General features: G+C 41.2%; 2 protein-coding genes across 7 annotated transcripts in view; one reads left to right on the top strand and one right to left on the bottom strand.

Annotated features, from left to right (window-relative positions):
- The window catches only part of LOC148678209 (kyphoscoliosis peptidase-like), a 42,984-nt gene extending 39,989 nt beyond the window's left edge, over positions 1-2,995 (top strand). For all 5 annotated transcript variants that reach the window (XM_088632454.1, XM_088632486.1, XM_088632472.1 and 2 more), the window contains exons 5-7: positions 1,133-1,235; positions 1,637-1,753; positions 2,447-2,995. In XM_088632454.1, coding sequence (XP_088488580.1) covers positions 1,133-1,235; positions 1,637-1,753; positions 2,447-2,555 — 329 coding nt within the window. In that variant the 3' untranslated portion in view covers positions 2,556-2,995. The remainder of the gene's footprint in view (positions 1-1,132; positions 1,236-1,636; positions 1,754-2,446) is intronic.
- Positions 338-21,308, bottom strand: tkfc (triokinase/FMN cyclase). 2 transcript variants are annotated; one of them, XR_015936926.1, is made up of 17 exons: positions 20,950-21,308; positions 18,443-18,632; positions 18,001-18,293; positions 17,603-17,681; positions 15,089-15,178; positions 14,506-14,540; positions 14,007-14,091; positions 13,742-13,831; positions 11,268-11,384; positions 10,958-11,074; positions 10,672-10,809; positions 8,957-9,063; positions 8,461-8,564; positions 7,766-7,799; positions 6,710-6,802; positions 2,432-5,933; positions 338-1,245 (listed from the first exon to the last, which is right to left on the bottom strand). XR_015936926.1 is itself a non-coding variant. In XM_088632433.1 (16 exons), the coding sequence occupies exons 1-16, from the start codon at positions 20,953-20,955 to the stop codon at positions 5,775-5,777; spliced, it is 1,737 nt and encodes a 578-aa protein (XP_088488559.1). In that variant the 5' UTR covers positions 20,956-21,308; the 3' UTR covers positions 338-5,774. The 2 variants fall into 2 exon arrangements, 1 of the variants encoding a protein (XP_088488559.1); XM_088632433.1 differs by having other exon boundaries at positions 338-5,933.
- Positions 21,309-22,019: the final 711 nt, after the last annotated feature.

Genomic DNA, 22,019 nt, shown 5'->3' with positions numbered 1-22,019 from the left:
TAACAAATTAATTTTTATCAGATACTATTCCTGAAGAAGTTTAAAATGGTTAAGTTTATTTCTGGCTGATGTACAGGTTGGACAGTGTGCAGCCGTTTGGTAGACCCCTCACTAGAATTCATACTGTAAATTCCAAAATTGAGTGTGTTTGTATGTACAGTACATATATCCGAAGAGGCTCCATACCCAATAAGCTTTATACTTTGCACTGTGCAATTAGCTTACTGTATGTTTGTTCCTATGTGTGTAGTGTGTTTATGGATGTTGTGCACCAAAAGAAACCTATCACACAATTACAAACAATTAACAAAGGTTTAATCAGGAAAACGACAACATCTTTGAAGCAGTTACACTGACCTTTTATTGAACAGATAAGACACAAGTAAATTAATTACATTAATATCTGTCATCAATATTGTTGATCAACCCAGGAAAGTTACAGGATAGTAGCATGTGTGTGGTGCTGTTGGAAGCAATACAAGGTGTACATCTGTGATTCATGGCTTCAAACCTGATGCATCCCATTCCTTTCATGGAGTTTGAAGAAGTTGGCTCGCTGGTCTCCGAGACCAAGTTTACATACTTTGACTAAGCACATTTAGCAAATATTCAGTGGGGCTCCAGTCTGGTGAGGAGGGTATTCACAGCATTACTATTCACAGCATTGCATCTTAAAAGAAAAACAATGTTACGTGAGCAATATGAGTATGTGTTGCCCTGCTGGAAGGTTGTCATGTCAGAATGAGCCTGCAGGAAGAGCAGCCATTGAAGTACAGTACAGTAGCATGACTTGACCACTGTTGTGCCAAGAAGTTATGTTGCAGTTAATAACCACATCTGGAGATCTGTAGCAACTATACAGTCTTGCCCAGACCATTACACTTATTCCACACATAGAGTGGTCTGTTGCACAAATATTAGTGAAAAACTGAACATACTGTATATTACACACCCTCCAGCATCTATCTGGGTGATCTATACAAAACCACCAGGTGCTTTGGCAACACCTGCTGTTTAGGAAAGATAAAACGAATATTATATGTGAGGCTGGACATTAACCTCACAAAAAGAAATGATTTTCTGGGACTTATTTCATAGCAAATATCTTGGGTGCTTTTTTACTCCACTTTAGTTTATGAAAATGAAGACTGCTATACCACGGATCCGCAGGACGTGCTGAGGAAAAGAAAAGCTAAGTGTGGTGGACATGCCAAACTGTTCCAGGAAATGTGCAGGTAGGAGCACCTTCAAAAGAAAACAGTTTAGAGCTGAGATCGGGTTCGTGCTTCTGTAAGGACACACTGAAATATAACCATCATAAGTAAGCATTCTGGGCAGACTGGAGCCTACATTGGCCTTTACTAGGTTTATCAGCAAACCGGTCATTGCTGCTATTCAGGCAAGAACTCATAGGGACATACTGTGAGAAATCCACATCCTACCTATTGGTTAAAGCTTAGCCAGAACATGACAATAAAACATAAAGAGTTGAGTGGGTGTGCTTTTGAGAGTTGTCGGATGTAATAGAAACTTACACAGCTTCTTGATGTATTGAGAATGTATAAGGGATTTAAAATTATAAAAGAGGTCAAAATATATTAACTATGAAAAATAATTTTGTATGTTATGTGTCCAGGATTGCAGGTGTGAAATGTGAGTACATTTCAGGAAAAGGGACTGTATCAAGTCATGCTTGGAATGCAGTTTATATTGAAAATAAATGGCACCTCATTGATGTTACATGGAATGACACGTGAGTGAGTTTTAAGCTTTTTATCAAGAAATACCAAGTGTCTAGGCATCTTAATCAGTTCTGGATTTGGATGTGCTAAACAATTAATTAGTGCATTTTTAATTAAGAAGGTCATTGCAATTACACTTAGATTAAATTAAGATTTCAGGCCCATAAGACAAAAATCTAAACCGAGGGCTATCTACAGTTGCAGACAAAATCTTTTTAGAAGTTAATAATGGAGGAAAACCACAAAGAAATTTGAACTCTGTGATTTTTTTTTGTTTTTATAATATATAAATTGAGTTTTAGTTTAAAAATAAACAAGAATTATTACATACTATGTATGTAAATAAAAAGAACATTAAAATATACCATTTTGAAATGGTATGTGGGCAATTCATACTATCATGCCGATTTATTGTGATGATGATATAACCATGGTAACTGATTTTTATGATAACTCAATTATCAATTGTTGTAAAAAAACAGAATAATCAAGGCTAAAAGACAGATCAGCCGTCTGGTTCAAAAAGGGAATCAAAATGTTTATAATTAAAGAATGCAGCAGTGATCTGAAAAAAAACATCAAAAAAGCAGAATGGCTTGGTCTGTGACTGACTTTTACTATAAATTGCATTTACACACATGCAATGTTTTTAAATACACGCTCACTAAACCTAAAACTCTGAAACATACCTGTTTGTGTTTCAGGGAAAAATACTTCTTGACAAGACCCGAGGACTTCCGTATAGACCACACACCAGAAGATTCAAGCTGGACTTTGCTTAAAGAAAATAGGAGACCAGATATTGCAGCTTAACTACAGTTAAGCTAGAAAACATGAAAGGTTATTTTACAATTTTTACCTTGACAATCTGATGTTTATTCCACCAAGCTTTATCTCTATTCTTTCCAACAGCTATCATGTAGCAGACTTCACCTGTTCTAGTTAGTCTACATAAATGAAGGAGCAACATAGTTTTAAATCACTTCCTAACTCTTTATTTTTTATAGTACTCTTAATACTGTATGTTCAGTCTCAAAAACTTTAAAACCAAAACACAAAGTTCAATAAGAAATATAAATTTACTAAAACACAGACAAGTGAGGTTTTAAGGATATATTTAAAAGACCATATTGTGCTGTTGTATTTTTTGCAGAAAAATGGATTATGACTGAATACATGATAAATCACTCATCTCTCTGTCCTGTGGTAATCAAACTAAATTAAAAAGGTTAATAAACAGTTTACAAGCTGAATACCTTACGGGTTTGAATTTAACTGAATGCTCTGTTTATCTTATCTTATTGAATGAAGTCATTAAAGTAGGTTATGCACTTTCATTCTTATTAATTTCAACATATTCTTTATTTCAATGTTAATAAAGGGCTAAAAATTAAAAGTTTTGTGAAATACATGTGATATTAAAGAATTTTAAAATCATATAATCTTTGAATGCAATCCGTCTTGTAGAATTTTTAGTAGAATTTGTAGATCAAAATAATAATTTCATATAAAGGCCAGAGGGCCAGAGTAGAAACTGCTTGGAAGATCATTTAAAACCGAGAACAGGAGACAGTTCTTTATGCAATTGAGTGTTGGAGTACGGAATAAGCTACCCAGCAATATTGTTGAAGCCAATACCCTGGCTTAAAGAAAAACAGCTGTATGAGATCCCTGCATTATTAAACTACCAACTGTCAAATGGGCTAGATGGGCCAAATGGCTACCTCTCGTTTGTAACCCTTCTTAAGTTTGTACAGTATGCATCAACGTACTATACCTGTCTATGTGAAATGTCATCTACAAGATGTTTGCCACGTTTTGAATTTTATCTTAATGTTTAGAACTTCTTCTTCTACTGTAGTTTGCTAATCCTCCTATTTGATTTTATTTCCTTTTTGCTTTACTAACTCTTTGGATAAACATAATTGTTAAACTGAAGTTTGGGAGGAGGTCAAATTACAATCTCACATTTCCACTCTTGTGCATAAATATTGTCCCATTTGCACACATCTTTTCTCACAATCAGCATTTTGATCAAATCAGAGATAGACATCCCTTGGACTCAGTGGTTGGTCACTCATGTGCCTCTACCCTGATGTTTGCTTCACTCCTATCTTATCATCGTTTCACACATGCCAGCCTTTCTGGCATAGCTGTACCCAGAAGTCTGAACTTTTGTGTCCCCAAAGCCTGGACAAGAGTCACTTTCTCACCACTTTTCTACTTCAACCTCAACAACTGTCTCTCTGGTCCTGCTAAACTGTCTACTTTTCTCTTCCAGTTCTACTGATATTATCCACCCTCCCAGGAAATCCAGAAAATTTGCAACTGCTTCCTGTCTCATTTCCCCTTTCTCTCTCCCTTCCATCTCTTTTCTGCTAGCTCTCTCACTATGTTGTCTTTCCCTTGCTGGTCAGGTGTTAAACCCACTGTACCTGCGGCCCCAGCTTAGGAGCCCTCCAGCTGCTGATTTTCCCTCTGCTTTGAGTGTATGAGTACATGGTCTCTGCCCCTGGCTCCTTGTTGGAAGCCCTTGCCATCATTTGCTGATATAGTGACGGCCCTCTTCCCCTCTCTGCTGGAGTCCAATTGGTCTGGTGTTGGCCCTCAACCAGATCTAGGACTTGTTGGATATACTGCTGCTTGTTGACTGAATTTAATTGAATCATTTACAGTATATCATATGCAGTTCTCATTCATGCTTTCAATCACATTTTTTAATGGATGTTCCTATGAAATTTTGCATATCCAAACCAAGGGGCAGAGCAGTGGCTCCGTGGCTAAGGATCTGCGCCTGTGGCTGGAAGGTTGCTGGTTCAAAATCCCATGACCGGCAGAGGAATCCTACTCCGTTGGGCTCCTGAGCAAGGCCCTTAACCCCAGCTGCTCCAGGGGTGCTGTACAATGGCTGACCCTGTGCTCCGACCCCAAGCTTCTCTCCCTGTCTCTGTGTCTCATGGAGACCAAGCTGGGGTATGACAAACTCCTAATGCAAGAAATTGTATATGGCTAATAAAGTTATCTCTATCTTAAATCGATCAAAAACAAATCAAGCTACAATAGCTCCTCCACTGATTAACTGCATCAGTGTTTCTCTAATACTTTTCAGTGGTGTTGTTATTTACTTAGCCAACAAAGGTAACTCAACTTCAAAATATTAAGGATGTTATCCTTTTATATTAGTCTACTCCTCCTATTAATTTATTAATTCAATTATTACATTTTAATACTTTGGCTTGAAGTCCAAAACTTGCTCTCCAGTAACTTTTTTGAATTAATTCTGTAGTCATTACCACAGATTGAGTCTGACTGTCGGTACAGTACATCTGTAATTCTCCACATGTACCTCAAGCAGCAGATCACTGGTTTAAAGACCATTTTATATTGTAAGACCATAATTACAGTATATTTTAAGTATTGAATGTGTACTTAATGGGTTGTTGTTGTTTTGTTTAGCATTATATTTTTCCTAAAGACAATGTACTTCACCTCATGCACAACATAAAAACAGACACAATCACAACCACAAAACACACATGTAGATGAATGTGTAGTAGATTAATACTCTTTATGAAGGATACTCACACTGGTATTAGGAGCATGAAAATACATACAGTAGCTCTCATTCTAGACTGTTGGGAAATGTTTGCTGTAATATTCATTCTGGAATTCACATACTGTACATCTCCTCTCTGATCACATGTGCACACTGACACAGACAATGGACCATCCTTGCACCATCCTAATCCCTGACTGCTGCACCAAGCAGCTGCTCTTCATGACAGGGAGCTCAGAGAGAAAGTGGGTTAAAGGGGTATGTCTGGTAAAGTGATATTCACTCCCTCTGTAACAAGGTGTGGATGAGCTGCCTACTGTGGCAGTGGGATTAACATTTTTTGTGTTAAGGTTCTAGTACTCTGATGTAACCTGATAGTGTTAAGATGTTTAAGTGGAGATGTGCACAGATTGACTGGTCGCTGCTCTTACTGAGAGTGCATGATGCTGGTGACTATAAAACACTTCCTTGTATCCCTACACCTCATCCTGCAGAGCAGTGAGAATAGCCTTCAGTATGGTTGCTACAGCAACAGCACCAGGGTCAGGCTGGGTCACATGCTGTGCTGCGATGTAACTGGCACGCCCTGCCTTCGCTGTGAGACCGCGTGTTCTCTCCGCTCCTGACACCGCACGCTAAAACAGAGAGAGGAGATCGGGCTCAATGGGAACACAAGGAAGGTCCTTCATACACTTTTTGTTGTGGAAGTGTCAGGTGTTTGAGGTACAGTGTTAGATTTCCAACTCTTCCACCTTGCCTGTCCAGTACTAAATTGCTTTTATACATTATTGGCACATGTGATAAATCCGAAAATACTGAAACCATACCCCAGCTAAAGTTTCATTATGCCAGCAGCCATATCACTCTGCAACTCACAACTGGCAACCCACTGAAGCTCAGCAGGTGTGAGCCTGGTCAGTACCTGGATGGGTTACCTCCTGGGAAAAACTAAGGTTGCTGCTGGAAGAGGTGTTAGTGAGGCCAGCAGGGGGTGCTCACTATACCGTAAACAGGCGCCATCCTTCGGATGAGACGTAAAACCGATGTCCTGACTCTCTGTGGTCATTAAAAATCCCAGGGTGTTTCTCTAAAAGAGTAGAGGTGTAACCCCGGCGTCCTGGCCAAATTTCCCATTGGCCCTTACCAGTCATGGCCTCCTAATAATCCCCCTCTGTGAATTCGCTTCATTACTCTGCTCTCCTCCTCACTAATAGCTGATGTGTGGTGAGCGTTCTGGCACACTATGGCTGCCATCGCATCATCCAGGTGAGGCTGCACATTGGTGGTGGTGGAGGGGAGTCCCCATTACCTGTAAAGCGCTTTGAGTGCAGTGTCCAGAAACGCGCTATATAAGTGTAAGCAATTATTATTATCATTATTATTACTGTTTCACTGGGAGGACATGTCTTACCTCTACAGCACTTTGCAGTACTTCCATTTCTCCACCAGGAGGCACTGTGGAAAGTTTACTCAGCTCCTCCACTGCAGGGCACAGAGCATCCAGCTGTGGAGAAGAAAGGGGTTAGAGCAGAAGTCACAACTCCAGTCTTTTCATGCCAGAATCCAACTGGTTTTGTAGGCCTTTTCAAATCATCAGCAGCTGAAAAGTGTTAAATTTGTTCAGTTAAGCCAGGGGTTCCCAACCTTTTTTGTCAGCTGAACCCCTTCAACCTAAATTATTTGCCTCAAGTACTCTCTTGAGATTTTAACTAAATCAAACCTTTCAATAAATGTAGGGCTAATTCTATTAGCTAATTCTGTCATTGATTTCTGTTGTTGATATAAAGTAATGTTATATATATATATATTTTTCAAATTTAATTTTATTTGACTGACGTTTCCTTCACAATCTCACAAACCCCCTGCAGTACCGCCTCAAACCCCTAGGGGTTCGCGAGCCCCTGGTTGGGAACCCCTGAGTTAAGCTATTGACCTTCTTAATAAGCTAACCATCTCAAACCTTCAGAGACTGAAGCCCTCTAGGACTGGAGTTGTGCAACACTGGGTTAGTGCAATGATAAAGTATAGATGGATTACACTAACTCTCACCACTTTTAATACAAAGGAACAATGAAGGCTTAAATGACATATACTGTATAGCAGGGCTAGGACTAAAACTTAGATGGATTTGTACACTAACGAAGAGACACTATATAAAGGCACAAATACTGCATTAAATATTATGTGTGATATATAGACTAAGAAGATGAAGCCGTTTTGACTTCTGATTCCTAAAGCAACATTAGAATTACAGTAGGAGCAAAAATAAACTGACTGATAATTTAGGTGTCAATTTACAGCATAAGCCTGACTAGGTCCTAAGGAAGCAATGTAGCACGCTCAGTGCTCTCACTGTGCCCTTAGGCTCCAACTGAAACTGAACTGAAAACTGAAAACCTGCTTTTTTCTTTCGGTCTTCCCACCTGGAGAGAGAGCTACATCCAGTTTGTTGCTCCAGAGTACTTACCATCGTCCGGTCACCCTGCTCTGCTCCGCCATACCTGCACAAACACAGGCTGCAGTTACACACTTCCACCACAAGGAGAGGTTGTGTACACACATACCACAGACGAATATTAGTGAATAAATGGTTTCAAGATTCCTGCAATATGGGGTCTGACAGACTGAAATAGCTGTTATAACAGAGATACTAAACTAGTAACAATTGTCTAACAATTTCTAGATGGATGAAAATTCAGATACTATCTAAATAAAATGAAAATAGTACTCACAACCTTGAGATATGCCATTGTGCCCTAAAGTGCAGTGGTAACAAATCTAGATAAATCTAAATCTAAATAAATACCTAAATAATCAAAATAAATATAACTAAATAACTAACCAGTTATTTCCTCTGGAATTTCACTTTTGAATAATGTAAAATAATTTATTTTTTTATGTTGAGTTTTTGTAGGATATGTTTCCAAAATATCCCTTGAAGGTGATGGTTGTTTTGCTGGACTCTTGTGTTGGACTCTAACACAAAACAAATTTCCTCTAGGCAATAATAATAATAAAGTTTGGATTTGAAGACTGAAATGAAATATGAAAGTATTTTGTTGGAAATCATTCTGAAGCATCTGAACCCCCTGCTTCTGCACGCTGCAGTAGCATTCTGGCAGTTTCTGGGCCACAACCCTACTAAAGGCAATTTGGTCTGACCTCTTCATGGCCTCCATCCCAGCATGCACTGCATCAGCCCAGGCACTGAGCTCTGTTTTGCCTTTGAGGTGGGGAGCAGCGGCTGTCAGGAAGAGACTGTAGAGCTGAGAAACAAATCAAGAGTGTGTTTTTCACAGTCTACAGACAACAGAAACACATGGAGGTACAGCATCCCTATCACAGACTGAAGAGGCCAGAAATACTGTTCACCCAGAGGCAAAGTGCTGCTGTCATGGTCTGTGGAGTTGACAGACATAAGGACATTACCAGTATTTCAGGACTAACCAAACCCATAGAGAGTTAGAAGATACACTAACAGATCAGAACTAAAGTGACTGAGGCAGATCATTATTAATGATACACAGCTCCAGGTCAAGACTGTTCCAGATCACCAGCCTACTGGGATTCCCACTGTACTTCCAGTGTCCTCAATGCCACTGATTCTCCCCTTGGGACATGAGATGACACCCACCAGAAACATCACGGTTAAACTCACCGCCCCTGAGGATCCGCCCATGTGCTCTTGGACCAATCCAGCAAGAGAAGACAGCAGCTGCCCAGGACAGTCTGGCGTCACATGTCCCTGGAGCCACTCTTGGATGGCTGTGAAGAGTCCAACTCATTACAAGAGCCAAGCAGCAGGATAACAGTGGGTAGGATCTGATACTTTCAATGTAGGAATGAGCTGCCTAAGTGTGCAAGATATTCCCCCTGCTCACCCATAACTATGTTACACAGAAGTGGAGATGGCATTGCATTTAAATTACACCTTCTTTATTAAGTATATCGAACTAAGACATTGGTATTTTCTTTTAAAAAATCATAAAATAAAAGTGACAGAAGATAATTTCTGACTACTAGAATACTGTCTGTACCTTAATCTGGGAGTGACCCCATCATCACTGAAACACAACTGAAATTTCCCCTTAAATGATATTGAAGCTGCACTGAATCTGATTTCAATGTTGTATTATAACTCAACATACTCTAAAAGCACTGTGAAGTTCTTTTTTTTATTTACTCATACTGTTGATTGTTAATGGTTTTCAGTTCTGTTTACCTGCTCAGGGAAACTAATTACCTACTCCTTTCATTAATCAGTAATACTGATTGGTTGCTCTTGCAATGAACCTATGCTCAGACAGCTTCTGGAAATGATGGTGTTAGATTATGTATTAGGAGTTAAGTAGACTGGGCAAGATTCAATTTAAAACTAAATGCTTTTAAATGTCATTTCTAAATACATATTTTCACATTTAAATGCCTACAATTGATTAACATGGATAAAACCGCTTTTAGTTTACATTATCTGTCCTTTTACCTAAATAAAAAAACAGATCTCTAGAACTTTAACTTTTTCAAGTCAATGTGGTGAAGCAATAAAATTGTAAACAGAATATTAGAATATACAGTTAAAAGTGTAGAATTTAAATCAAGTGATGTTAAAATGTGTACAATGCACTAATAAGTAATGATTTAGAGTATTATGTACTACAGTATAGTCACTACATAATACAACAACAAAAAAATATGATTGATCAGGAATCAGTCCAGAGATGAGTAATTATACAGTACATTTCGGGGCTTAAGGGAACATCCAATCACATAGTGTGTTAAAATACACTACAATATATTAAAATACTAAGTAATAATAATTATAATAATTGCTTACACTTATATAGTACTTTTCTAGACACTGCACTCAAAGCGCTTTACAGGTACTGGGGACTCCCCTCCACCACCACCAATGTGCAGCCCCACCTGGATGATGCGACGGCAGCCATAGTGCGCCAGAACGCTCACCACACATCAGCTATCAGTGGGGAGGAGAGCAGAGTAATGAAGCCAATTCATAGATGGGGATTGTTAGGAGGCCATGATTGGTAAGGGCCAATGGGAAATTTGCCCAGGACGCCGGGGTTACACCCCTACCCTTTGTACTGGGTATATACAATATCAAGTATGTCCTGCACTCTCAGGTCATTATCTCTACACTGGGTCTGTGACTCTGTGTATACAGATTCCCAAGTGTCTTCTGATATAATTCCACATAAAAAATTTTTGTACTTCAGAGTGAAGGAATTTAAGGTCACTATACACATGGTTCAAGAGCTGGTCGAATAGCAGAAAAACTTGAGAAATAACAAGAGAAATCTCAAAATTAAATTTCTATCACTGATCCAAAGCAATTAGCAACCGGTCAGTACTCACCCTGTGCAGCAAGGGCATGAGTGTTCCCACAATCGCCATCTCCTGCTGCGCGGTCCAGCTCATTGAGCACCTCCTGCTGGGCGAGGAGAGAGGTACACACCCCCTGCAGCACCCGCCGCAGCACAGCAGAGCGCGGGCCTGCAGAGCACACACAGATTGGCCTCAACACTGGATTCCTTCTGTGTGCTCACTCTGTTTCTTCTGTGTGCTATACGCGCTGTGCCGAGCCCTCTATGTGCAGACCTGTGGTTCCTCCCTGTGTTGGGCTCTATTCTCAGTGTCATACCTTGGGTGGTATTCTCTGGCTCTGCTGTGTCCTCCTGTGTTGGTCCAATGGTGCGGTTCCGCCCACTTAGGGTAACATTGCTCACCTTGGGCCAGGCAGGGGCGGTGGTATCAGCATCTAGAAAGAGAGAAGGAGGGAGAAACGAAAGATGTTTCTTTGGCAATTTTTGTTATAAAATCACATACAGTAATAAGCATGCCATAAACACTTACAATTTCAAATCTGGCAGTAAATAGTTTTAATACTGTACAGTTAAAGCACATTACAGTGAATTGTTACCTGTAAAGCACACTGTATTAATGAGACTCACCAAACAGCCTGAGTATGTCCTGGTTGGCCAGCATCAGAGTGAGAGACACCCCTGCCATCTCTAATGATGTCATAAACGTGCCTGACATCACCCTGGCAATGCATACACCCCGCTCCTCTGGAAAATCACAACAGGAAGGAGTCACACTTGGGTGAGCTGGCCACTGAGCCCTGCTCTCTGTGCCTGGGGCCCTGTGCCCTAAATGCGTCCTCCTTTTGTCTCTTCATGTGAAAAAGAAGTCAGGAGTGATGGAGGCCTTGATCTAAAGACTTCGGAAATTAATGGAAGAGCAGGACCAAATCAGGATTTTACCAAGGCATCTCCTGTACAAAAGTGAAAGATACAGATTTAAAGGAATGGGAGAGTTTAAGAGAAGTAGAGTGTAACAGGGGAGATGCCATGTTTAAAGATGTTCTGCTTGAAGCATAGATAGATTCATCTAAAAAAGAGTAAAGCCTAGAAATTAGTGACACAAGAGGTCCAATATATGGAGAATAATATCACTTTATGAAATGACTGGAAAATAACAGGATGTAGTTAAAGAAAAGGAGAACAATGAACTACAAGCACAAATACAAATTTACTAAAAAAGGCCAAGAAGGAAATTGAAAGGAATATGGTAATGGAGGCTAAAACAATGCAAGATTTTTCAATATCACAGCAGCAGAATCGAAAAAGACGAAGTGAAGTGTCTCAGAGATATAAATAGAAAGCTTTCAAATGATGAAAGGGAAATGGCTGATGTGTTCAATGAAATTCACTCAGGCATTTACTAAGGAACAAACTGACAAGATGCCCCAGTCTGAGTAAAGACAATGGTCCTTATTAAACAGTACTACAATAAAAAAAACAGATTTGTTTCAGCTACTAGAAGGTCTTAGAATGAGCAAATATTCAGGCCTGAAGGTACGCTACCAATTGTACTTAAGGAGAAAAGATATATTGTTTATTGGCCATTGACAAATCTCTTTCTGCAGACTAGTAGCTACTGGAAAATTGCTAATGCTAATGCCCAACAAAACTGAACAAAATAATTATATTACAAATAAGGATATGGAGATGATAATTAGAACTAAACTGGAGGACTGTCTAAACAGAATTAAGATCCTAGAGTACAGTTAAGTCAGAAAATATTGATTACTTTTAGAAGGCTTTTGATAAAATTCCTGATAAATCTTTAGCAGGCATTCAAAGTAATCCATGTTTTTAGATCAAGAAGTGGTAAAAAATAAATGGAAAAAAAATAAATGGTTACTTGAAAAGAGAATACAGAATTGGGAGAATTCTCAAATTCAGGTAACAATCCTGAAGTTATTCATCATATAAAGATATACAGGAGGACTTAGGTCCACCAATCTTCCTAATTTATATAATTTCTATTTTGATTACAAAATAGAAAACGAGTCAAGCTTTTCACAAATGATGCCAAAATAAAATGATAAGCAAACACTGTCAATACTGCAAAGAAATGTCTAAATCGTTTTATAATCTGAAAACACCTAGCTGATGAAATCTAATGTATACAAGTGTAGAGCATCACATACAGGTAAAAGAAACATTATACGGTAAACATACAATAGGATGAAAAACACTGAGTTTGAAGAGGCAGTTTAGGAGTTTATGTTGTGACAGTATTTGGATCTTCTACACAGTGAGAGGAAGTAATTAAAAACAGAAACAATGCATAAAACAATGGATATTATTTTAAATGCCTATAATGTAGTAGTAAGGCCTCTTTCAGAATACTGAGTACAATTCTGGTCACATTGAGTGATTATCACATGAATAATAATGCTACTCTGGAATCAGAACAGAGAAGAGAAACTAGATACATTCTGGGGCTTAAAGGAATGTCCTGCACTGACAGGCTGATGGGCTGCATGACTTGAAACTGAAACTCTTTTTTAGTCTAAAACAGAGAAGACTACAAGGGGACCTACAGTTATATAAGTTTTCAAAACACTCAAAGGCTTAGGCTTCTTCATTCCAGTAAACACAAACCAGAGGGCACAAGTGGGGAAGTACTTTTAAAATTGAAAACCGGAGGTTGCAGTATAAGCTAACCACTCGTGTGGTTGAAAGTGATAACCGGGTTTGTCTCAAGAAATGGCTGAATGAGATCCTTGGATCAATTATGTACTCGAAAGCAAACGGCCTCCTCATACTGTTCTTGTGTTGTATTATGAGCAGTGCCTATCCTTTATATGGAGATCGAGGACAAATGCTAACAACCATGGGATGAGGTGAGGGGGCCTTGATGTTGTTCTCTAAAGACTGAGGTTGGCTGTAAAGCTTGGGTGGGAAGTTGGGGGAAGCCTGCAACTGAGGGAGAGATGGACAGTACAGAGACTGGGTCGAAACATCAGTGGTGCTGTGGGCAGAGAGAGAGGGGGCGAGAGTGGAGAGCTGCGAAGAAACTGAGCAAGAATGAGAGAGAAATGCAGAACAGAGGTAGAGGACAATTACTGTCTCACCTAGGTAGCGGATTGCTGAGCCTTTGACAATGGCCAGCTCCAGACAGGACAGAGAACCCAGGTTATTGACAACCAGCACTACAGTGTCCCCTGAAAGAATATGACAGAACAGTGAGCACCACACCGTCCACAGGAATAAAAAATAAAAAACAGGACAATGACACCCTGAAACACAGGAATTCAAAGAGGACTACACAAGCAACACGACAGTAAGTTAGGAACAGTAGGCGCATTGTGTGTCCAGAAAGTTCAGCACTGAACTTACCTGCTTTCAGAGGGAGATGTGATTGGCTGGAGGGGTCGGTCATGTGATCTATCATGAATTTCACTACCTCATCCGCTGTGCCCACCTATCAAGACACACACCAAATGTCTGATGAAACTTGTGAGTACAGCATATATGACAGAGCGGAAGAAATGAGCAATAGAGTCACAGAATCCTGGGTCCAGTTAGAAACCTAGGAATGACTGCAAATGAGAGGACACCATTTGGCCCATACAACTCATCTGGTCTTTCAGTAGCTTATTAATCCAAGGTTGCCATCTAGCCATTGACTAGATTTGAGACTCCCAGATCTGGCTTCTCCTGTACTCTGTGTCTTGTTTTTATCCCACTGTTACTGAACTGAATCAGAAGGTAATGATTCATCTCTGTAACTGTTGAAGACTGTTGATGTCTTGTGGGTGTTATTATTATTATTATTATTATTATTAAATGCTATGGAAAAGAGATTAATGGAATTTTGAAAAATAAAGCAGCTGACCTTGGCCCTCTTGATGCCAGGCTCCCCGTGGATTCCTGTAAGAAGCACAGAGAAAGGAACAGAGAGTGAGACAGTATTGTAAACACAATCAATGCTCTTGTCTATCAGGTATTTGGTATAACTCATTTAGACTTGTGAGCTGCAGTGTTAGTTTCTGGTGTGTTGTGCAGTTAAGACAATCAGTGGTGTGAATATTAATGCGGACCTGAATTTTCTCAAACTTCCTGTTGTTCTAGAAAAAGATCTTCTCATTCGCTCTTACTTAGTAATATTCCTGCATTTTGTACACTACATTTTGAACACCTCATCCAAATCCCCTCCAAGACTTTTACTTAGATTGAAAAGATCAAATTACTCCAATCTGTGCACATAAATCATCTCCTTTAGCCCTGGAATGAGCACTGCTGCTCTGATCCAAACGTTCTCTAAAGTTACTCTATTGCTTTAGAATGAGGAGGCTAGAACTGTTTGCAGTATTCCAGATGTGATTAAACTAATCATTCTACAGTTCAGCAAATCTCTCTAGACCTGTATTCTACACTCTTCACTATGTATGCAAGTGTCAAAGTACCCCCTGACTCACCCAGTCCCAGCTCCATCTCCCCTGGCGGTAACTCAAAGTTTGGGCAAGAACCAGGAACACTGCAGGGAGACAGGCTGACCCCCAAAGTGCCTAAAACAAAGAGAGAGGATCACTGCAGGAACAAATACAGGCAGGCATTAGCTATGATCAGAAGCTATATATTAACTTTATCTATATCCATGGTACAGATACAGTATAACGTATTACCACCTTGTAACTGGAGCTGAACAAACTTGGCCTTGGTTAGTGCTGGAGTGGGAGAACCCAAACAAAAGCCAGGCTGCTACAGTAGAATTTCTAAATCAACAGCTCTATATAACCTTAATATGTTTAGAATCCGTATAAATTCAATTCTCCATATAAAGAAACTATCATAACATAACAGACCTGGATGACTGCTCATGACTACCCAGTTCCACTAATTATAGGGGGGCCACTAATTATTGCCATTAGTGGCCAATTCAACTGCTTTTTCCTTTTTTTTAGATGATGGTGACTTGATGGTGATGGTAAACAGACCTCTCCAACCTTCTGTACTCTTCCTGCTGAACTCTTTTTAATATTTTCTGAAAAAACGCATTTTTGTTTGGGTGGATTGTGTTGCTAAGGGGATAGTTGCTCAGCATGGGCAACCTCAAAGTCCCTTCCCTGTCACTGGGCCCTTTCCCATGTAAAAGTGTACAGTCTCCACTGCACAGGTCCGTAGGGCTGAGGAGTGGGCATTCGTCCGAGACAGGGGTGCAGCAGCAGTAGACAGCACCCCTGTGCCTAAATGCTGAGTGTTCTGTTCTCTATTGCTGGGGAGGGAGGGAGTTACCACATGGATAACAGAATAGGAAGAGGGAGCTGAGATGAGTTATCACCTGACTTTAGGCTTTAGGCTAAAATGGCTTTAGGAATAGGGGTGGAGAATATGAGAGAAAATTGAGGTTTCTATTTATATTACTTCATTAGTTTGTTAATTTGTCTTCTAAAATGTGAACACATTGTGATTACAATGTAGCCTTCCTGAACCAGGTGTAGGGGCAATGCTTACTAATAATTCAGGAATTAAGTTTGCTGCTCCTTTGCCAGTCACTCTCTCCCTCATCTCAGTGGTGCTGGACACAGAAAGGCCATTCCATGTGGTCCAGATTTAAGGTGTTTTTCTTTCTAATAGAGTTTCCTGATAAAGAACAACTCCCAGGGCTGAGATTCTCCAGCCACCCTCATGAATGGTCATCTCTGGCGCCTTATTGTCTGGGAGATTCCAAGGGAGAGTCGCATCCCAAAGTGTTTACAACCCCAAGGTCAGAGAGCATTGTTACTCATCCTCCGCCTTGATCATCCAATCAGGAACTGGTAGAGCAGGGTAACCCCATGTGGGTCTCGAATGCCAGCAAAACTTTCTACCAATGAACGACCGTAGTTCTTCCAGATAAAAGAGGCAGCACAGGGCCCAGAATGCCTCCCCTCTAGGACTTTCTCAGACTCAGCTCGGACAATCACATGACGGCCAGTGTGTCCGAGTGCCAGGACTTTACTTTGTTCTAAGAGTCAAGACCGGAGGTCACCTGCGCGTAACCAAAGGATCCGCCCGATGTTAGCCCAGCAGCAAGCCTCGTGAACCGCCAGTAACCCACCGTGAATGCTCGCTTGATCAACGACTGAACTACGGTCGGAACTGTGGACAGCTGAATCTTAGTATTGAGGACTAGCGCTACATTGGGAACGAACCGGTCTTCTACCCGTCTGAAGAGTGTGACCCACAGTCACTTTCCATGTGCACAATCTCTGCTAGTTCAGCCAGGACTAACTAGCTTGTCTTCAGAGAGTCACTGCCAGCGCACCGCAGCAGGAATCTCTCCCTCCTTCTCCCACAACTCCAGCCACACCAGCACTGCCTGGCACCGGGCCAGAGGAAGCAGATTGGACCTAGCAACAGCCTGTCGCTGTTCCTTTGTGTCCGCGGGAAGTCTGAATCCACATAAATTGGATGAGTATTCAACATTCTACATTGCAGATCTAGAATTCAATTGCTACCTCTACCCCAGTTGATGTCAATTTAATTCCTACGAGTGATGTACTTGCTTTTGAGTATCTAGTGTAGAAGTTGTAATCGAAGCTCATTAACGAAACGGTATAAATGAATGGTATACTGAATTATGTATCTCTTGGTATTTGTAACTCTTTGTGATTTAATATATACCTTTTGTATTCTGCTAACCCTGACTATAAGATCTGTTATGTTTATATGTACATTTTATGTATTAATAAATGTATTCTCCGTGTGTGTGCATTGCCGATTTGTTCCGCAAGGTCGATTTTCTAATAACCATCGAAGAATCATTTTGTACATGCAGAAAACCTCTACACAGGATACTGTAGTCCCACTACAAGGTTGTACAGGTCACAATTTTTCTCATCTGAAACGCACATTCTCTACAGTGTCCACAGCCTTCCAGGTGCTTCTGCCACATAAGGGCTGCATGCTCAGTTGAACCACAATGTGTGCAGTACAGTAGTGTTGCTCACCGATCCCTCGGGCTGCTTCAGTCACTTTATGCACTATTTCATCCAGGGTTTGCCCCTCCTCTGCAAGGGCTCCAGCCAGCTGCAGCAGGAGGCAAAAAGAGGTTAGTTAATCTCATGATAATCCATCCCTCCCCACTCACAAACTCACTCCCAGGACTGTCTTGCGTGGCCCCCCTTGCAAATGGAATGAACACTTTAAGTGGCCTTATTGAGTAAACTATTGAGTCTGACCATGTTATTGCGGGAACAGCTTTGTTTGTGAAATCTGCTGCATGCTTGAAGCCATCACCTGGTGAGTTAGAAGCAAAAGTCCAGTGTTTCTGCTGTATGATGTGAATTTCACACTTTGTCATATATTGTAGTACAACACATCACAGTTCCACAGACCAACCCCTCACCTTGTGAACGAGCACAGTGCCACACAGGCCCCTTCTCCCAGCCTTGCTTGGTGCAGTGAAGGCACAATCGTCAGCCACTACAACCATGCTGACAGGCACTCCCTTTGCTCGTGCCTGCTCCAACGCCAGCCCGAAATTCAGCCGATCACCAGTGTAGTTCTTCACAATGAGCAGCACACCTGATGCTCCCCCCCGCCACAGCGCAAGGATCGCTGCCAGCACACTGCCAGGAGGGGGTGACGCAAACACCGCCCCCGCCACGACCCCTGACAGCATCCCCTTGCCAATGTAGCCTGGAAGTGGAAGGGTGGGGAGGAGAGAGCAGGAAGAAGACGATGGGGAAGGAGCGGAAACGGGAGGAAGACATAATGAGAATGAGAAAAAGAGGGACTGTGCATTTTACACAGTGCTAAACACAACTGGTAGTGAGAGTGCCTTGTACCTGCATGTGCGGGTTCATGGCCGGAGCCTCCCCCAGACACCAGGGCAACACGGCCCCTCAGAGCCCCCAGGTCGGAGCGCAGGACCACGCGCTGCCCCTCCAACAGAGTCAGACCTCCATGGCCACTCACAATCCCCCACAGAGCCTCATCGACACAGCCCTGCACACTGTTCACCAGCTTCCTGTGGGCCTGCAGAACACACGGGGCAGAGACTGGCTTGGATAGCGCATGTGACTGGATTACTTGATGGTTTATAGTCCTCTGACAGTACTGGGCCACTCATATCATGACAAAAAAACAGAAATCTGTATTACACTCAGATGCTTAACTGACAGGAAGAGATTGGTTTAGTCTGAATTTAAATAATGCTAAAACAAAAGAGAAAATGATGGCTTATGGGGGGCAGTTTTCATGTATTTCCACAGATCCTCAATAGGATTCAAGTCAGGAGTTTGACTGAGCCACTGAAAGATATTTACTTCACAGTGTTACTGAACAGACATTCCGGTGGAGGTCACTTCCTAGAGCATAAAAGCTCCATGGAAGACTACTGTGCTGCACACATCTTTTCCAGCACTCCTTCATCACTGCAGCAGTTTGTCACAGCATTGACACTAGGTCTGTCATTTCCTTAGCCAGGTGAATAAAAGTCAAAGTAGTAAGCACACTATCGCTTCATATTCACCTATTACTTTAATCATTATTAGAATTTGACAAACAACTGAACTTCTAAAGCTCCTCCAGTGTAGATCTGGTCTTGTGCTGTGGGTCACTGTCCTGCTGAAAGGTGAATTTTATTCCAGTTTCAAGTCTTTAGCAGATGGAAGCAGGCTTTCCTAAGGTCTAACAATACTAACTCCAGCAAAGTAACCATCAATCTTGACAAGCTTCCCAGTCCCTGCTGATAAGACACATAACTATAACATAATGCTGCTGCCATCACAGCTGAAAATAGTGTTTTGTGTCAGACGTAATACTTTGCATTTAGACCAAAGCTCTTCATTTTTTTTTCGTACGACCACAAAAGCTTTTGCTATATGTTTGCTGTATCCTTTAGGTTACAAACCGTAAGTGGGACTTGAAATGTTGTTTTTTGTTTCAGTTACATAGAAGCCTACTTTGTGGAGTGACCAGGACATTGTGAACTGATGGATGTTTTCTCTTATGTAAGCCACTGAACTTCAAAATTCAAAATTGCTGTTGGCCTCACGGTGGAATCTCAAACCCCTTTTTCTACTTATCTTGCTGCTCATTTTGGAGAGACTGGTCTAGGCAGTGTCTGGGTGCCTTCCACTTCATAATCATCAAAATGCTGGGGGTGGAGCAGTGCCTCAGTGGCTAAGGGCCTGTGGCTGGCAGGTTGCTGGTTCAAATCCTGTGGCTGGCAGGGGAATCCTACTCCATTGGCCCCTGAGCAAGGCCCTTAACCCCAACTGCTCCAGGTTTGCTGTACAATGGCTGACCCTGTGCTCTGACCCCAAAACATCTCTCTGTGTCTGTCTCATGGAGAGCAAGCTGGGGTACTGTATGTGAAAAGTTGAATTCCTAATGCAAGAAACTGTAAATCTTATCTCTTATCTTAAATTCACCAGGCTCAAATAGATACAGTATAGGTACTCAAATAGATACAGTAAGGGTCTATGAAATATATTTATACCCTTCTTCTAATCTGTGCCTTTATACAAATTTATCCCTGTGTTGCTTTGAAAGCTCTTTGGTCTTCATTGTTGAATCATTGCTTCATGGGTGTTTTTATTCTGAAATAATGAGAACCACTATTATCACAGTGGACATTAAACTAATTGTGTTCCACATTACAGACATTTTGTCACTGCAAAGGGTCAGAAGACTTATGCAATCATGACATTTTTCTTTCATATTACCTATTTTCTTTTTTAATATTTGTTTTGAAGGAATGGAGAAGGTTGTACATGGAACAAATATGAATTTCTACTTCAAAGTGTCATGACAGTAAGCTTTGCAAGACATTGCCTTTACAGCACTGCGTAGTTTGGACCCGTCTTCACTACCAATTCATGAGTAAATCTAATTTAGCATACCAGTAATACTATTATTAGAAACTGACATATCGTGGGTTTATTTTTACATCTACAGACCCTTTATCAGCCTGCCGTCTTGCGCTGTTCGCTAATCTGACAATATATACAACTATTAAAAAGAGCTCACTCCTCCAGTTCGTTAGTTTCTTGCACAAGAGACTCAAGGCGGGTCAGCTTGGTTCAGTTTGAACAACACTATGTTGCAGAGCAGAAATGGGGAGATATCACATCACGGCGAGCTCACTGCAGACTTCTGTCAGATGGCCATATCTGAATGGCCCGAGTTTCACCGAGACGGGTCAGCAGCTATGACGCACACACCAGCTCTTCAAATCTTTAAAAGAAACGATTAATCAACTATAACACACTGCTGACTAAACCAGTGCTTCCGTGGACAGTGATGCACAGCTCCTGGTTTGTTGAGCATCCCCGTTAAATTGACTTACCTGCATCCCCTCTGCAGCTGTGTTATCCGCTACTACCCGGAAACGGCAATACTCGCTGCTCAGCACAGCGCTGTTGTTCCGAGGACTGTCACCGTTGTGCAATTTGGAATGAACTCTAACCCCCCGTCCCTCCCTTGTGTGCGACTCTTTTAGGCGACCTTTGCGCTGCCGATATACTGTAGATGAGCAGCCTGAACGATTAGGTACACCCTGAGATTATAACGTTTATGGGGGTTGATGGAGGTTTTAAGTGTGACGAAAAGGTTATTTTCTCGGTGGTGCTGTACACAAGGTTAATTATCTTCTTTTTATTTTTTTTCTTACAATTGGCCTCTCGATTTGGAGGCTCTCATTTTGATCTCGTGTATTTAATTTATTGTGGCATCCCTGCAACTGCCTGTCTCTGGGCAAAGCGCAGACTGTACGTCACCATCGCCGGGCTGGTTTCCCTCGCCATGTGACGAGTGGGGCTCCGGCAGCCATTTCCTGTTGTTCTGTGCATCTGTCGCACCCAGATGTGTGCCACATGCTGACGAACGCGATTCGGTATTTTCTAATACTGTATTTCAGGGATAAAGTGTAAAGCAACCTTTCATTTCTTTTTTTCCACCCCTAACGTTCCTCTTGCTAGAGCAGGGTAAAGTCTATATAAACACCTTTGTTTTTTTTTTTTAATGTGGTTGTCGATTTAAAGTGAAATAACCATGAATATACTACACAATTCTGGTTATGTAACAATTCTGGAGTATATATTTCCAGGTGGGCAGATGTGAGACAGAGCGTGCTGGTACAAGATCACAACGAAACCACCTACTGCATTTAATAGTTACCACAGATCATGTCTTCTGATGGAAAATATTTTTTTAATAAAAAAAATTAAGAACGAGTCTCCATTTGTAAACCGATTTTGACCAGTAAAGCAACTTTTTAAAGCACATTTTATCATTCCGGGTGGGTTTAAACCTAACATTAAAACAAATATCTGGTCTAAATTGTTACAAGCCCGGTCCCTTCTGTGAAGGTGAAGTTCCCCGAGACTGGTGAAAATGAGTCATTAAGTTGTGGCTGGC

Source organism: Lepisosteus platostomus, chromosome 1 (assembly GCF_059453375.1).
Source record: "Lepisosteus platostomus isolate fLepPlt1 chromosome 1, fLepPlt1.hap1, whole genome shotgun sequence".
NCBI lineage: Eukaryota > Metazoa > Chordata > Actinopteri > Semionotiformes > Lepisosteidae > Lepisosteus > Lepisosteus platostomus.
This window is presented reverse-complemented; position numbering and strand designations above follow the sequence as displayed.

What these genes read in the sequence shown, in the direction of transcription:
- tkfc (XM_088632433.1), bottom strand. An exon ending in CCATGAACCCGCACATGCAG is followed by an intron (nt 18,294 to 18,442) that starts GTACAAGGCACT and finishes TTCCACTTCCAG; the next exon opens with GCTACATTGGCAAGGGGATG. An exon ending in GCACTGTGCTCGTTCACAAG is followed by an intron (nt 17,682 to 18,000) that starts GTGAGGGGTTGG and finishes CTCCTGCTGCAG; the next exon opens with CTGGCTGGAGCCCTTGCAGA.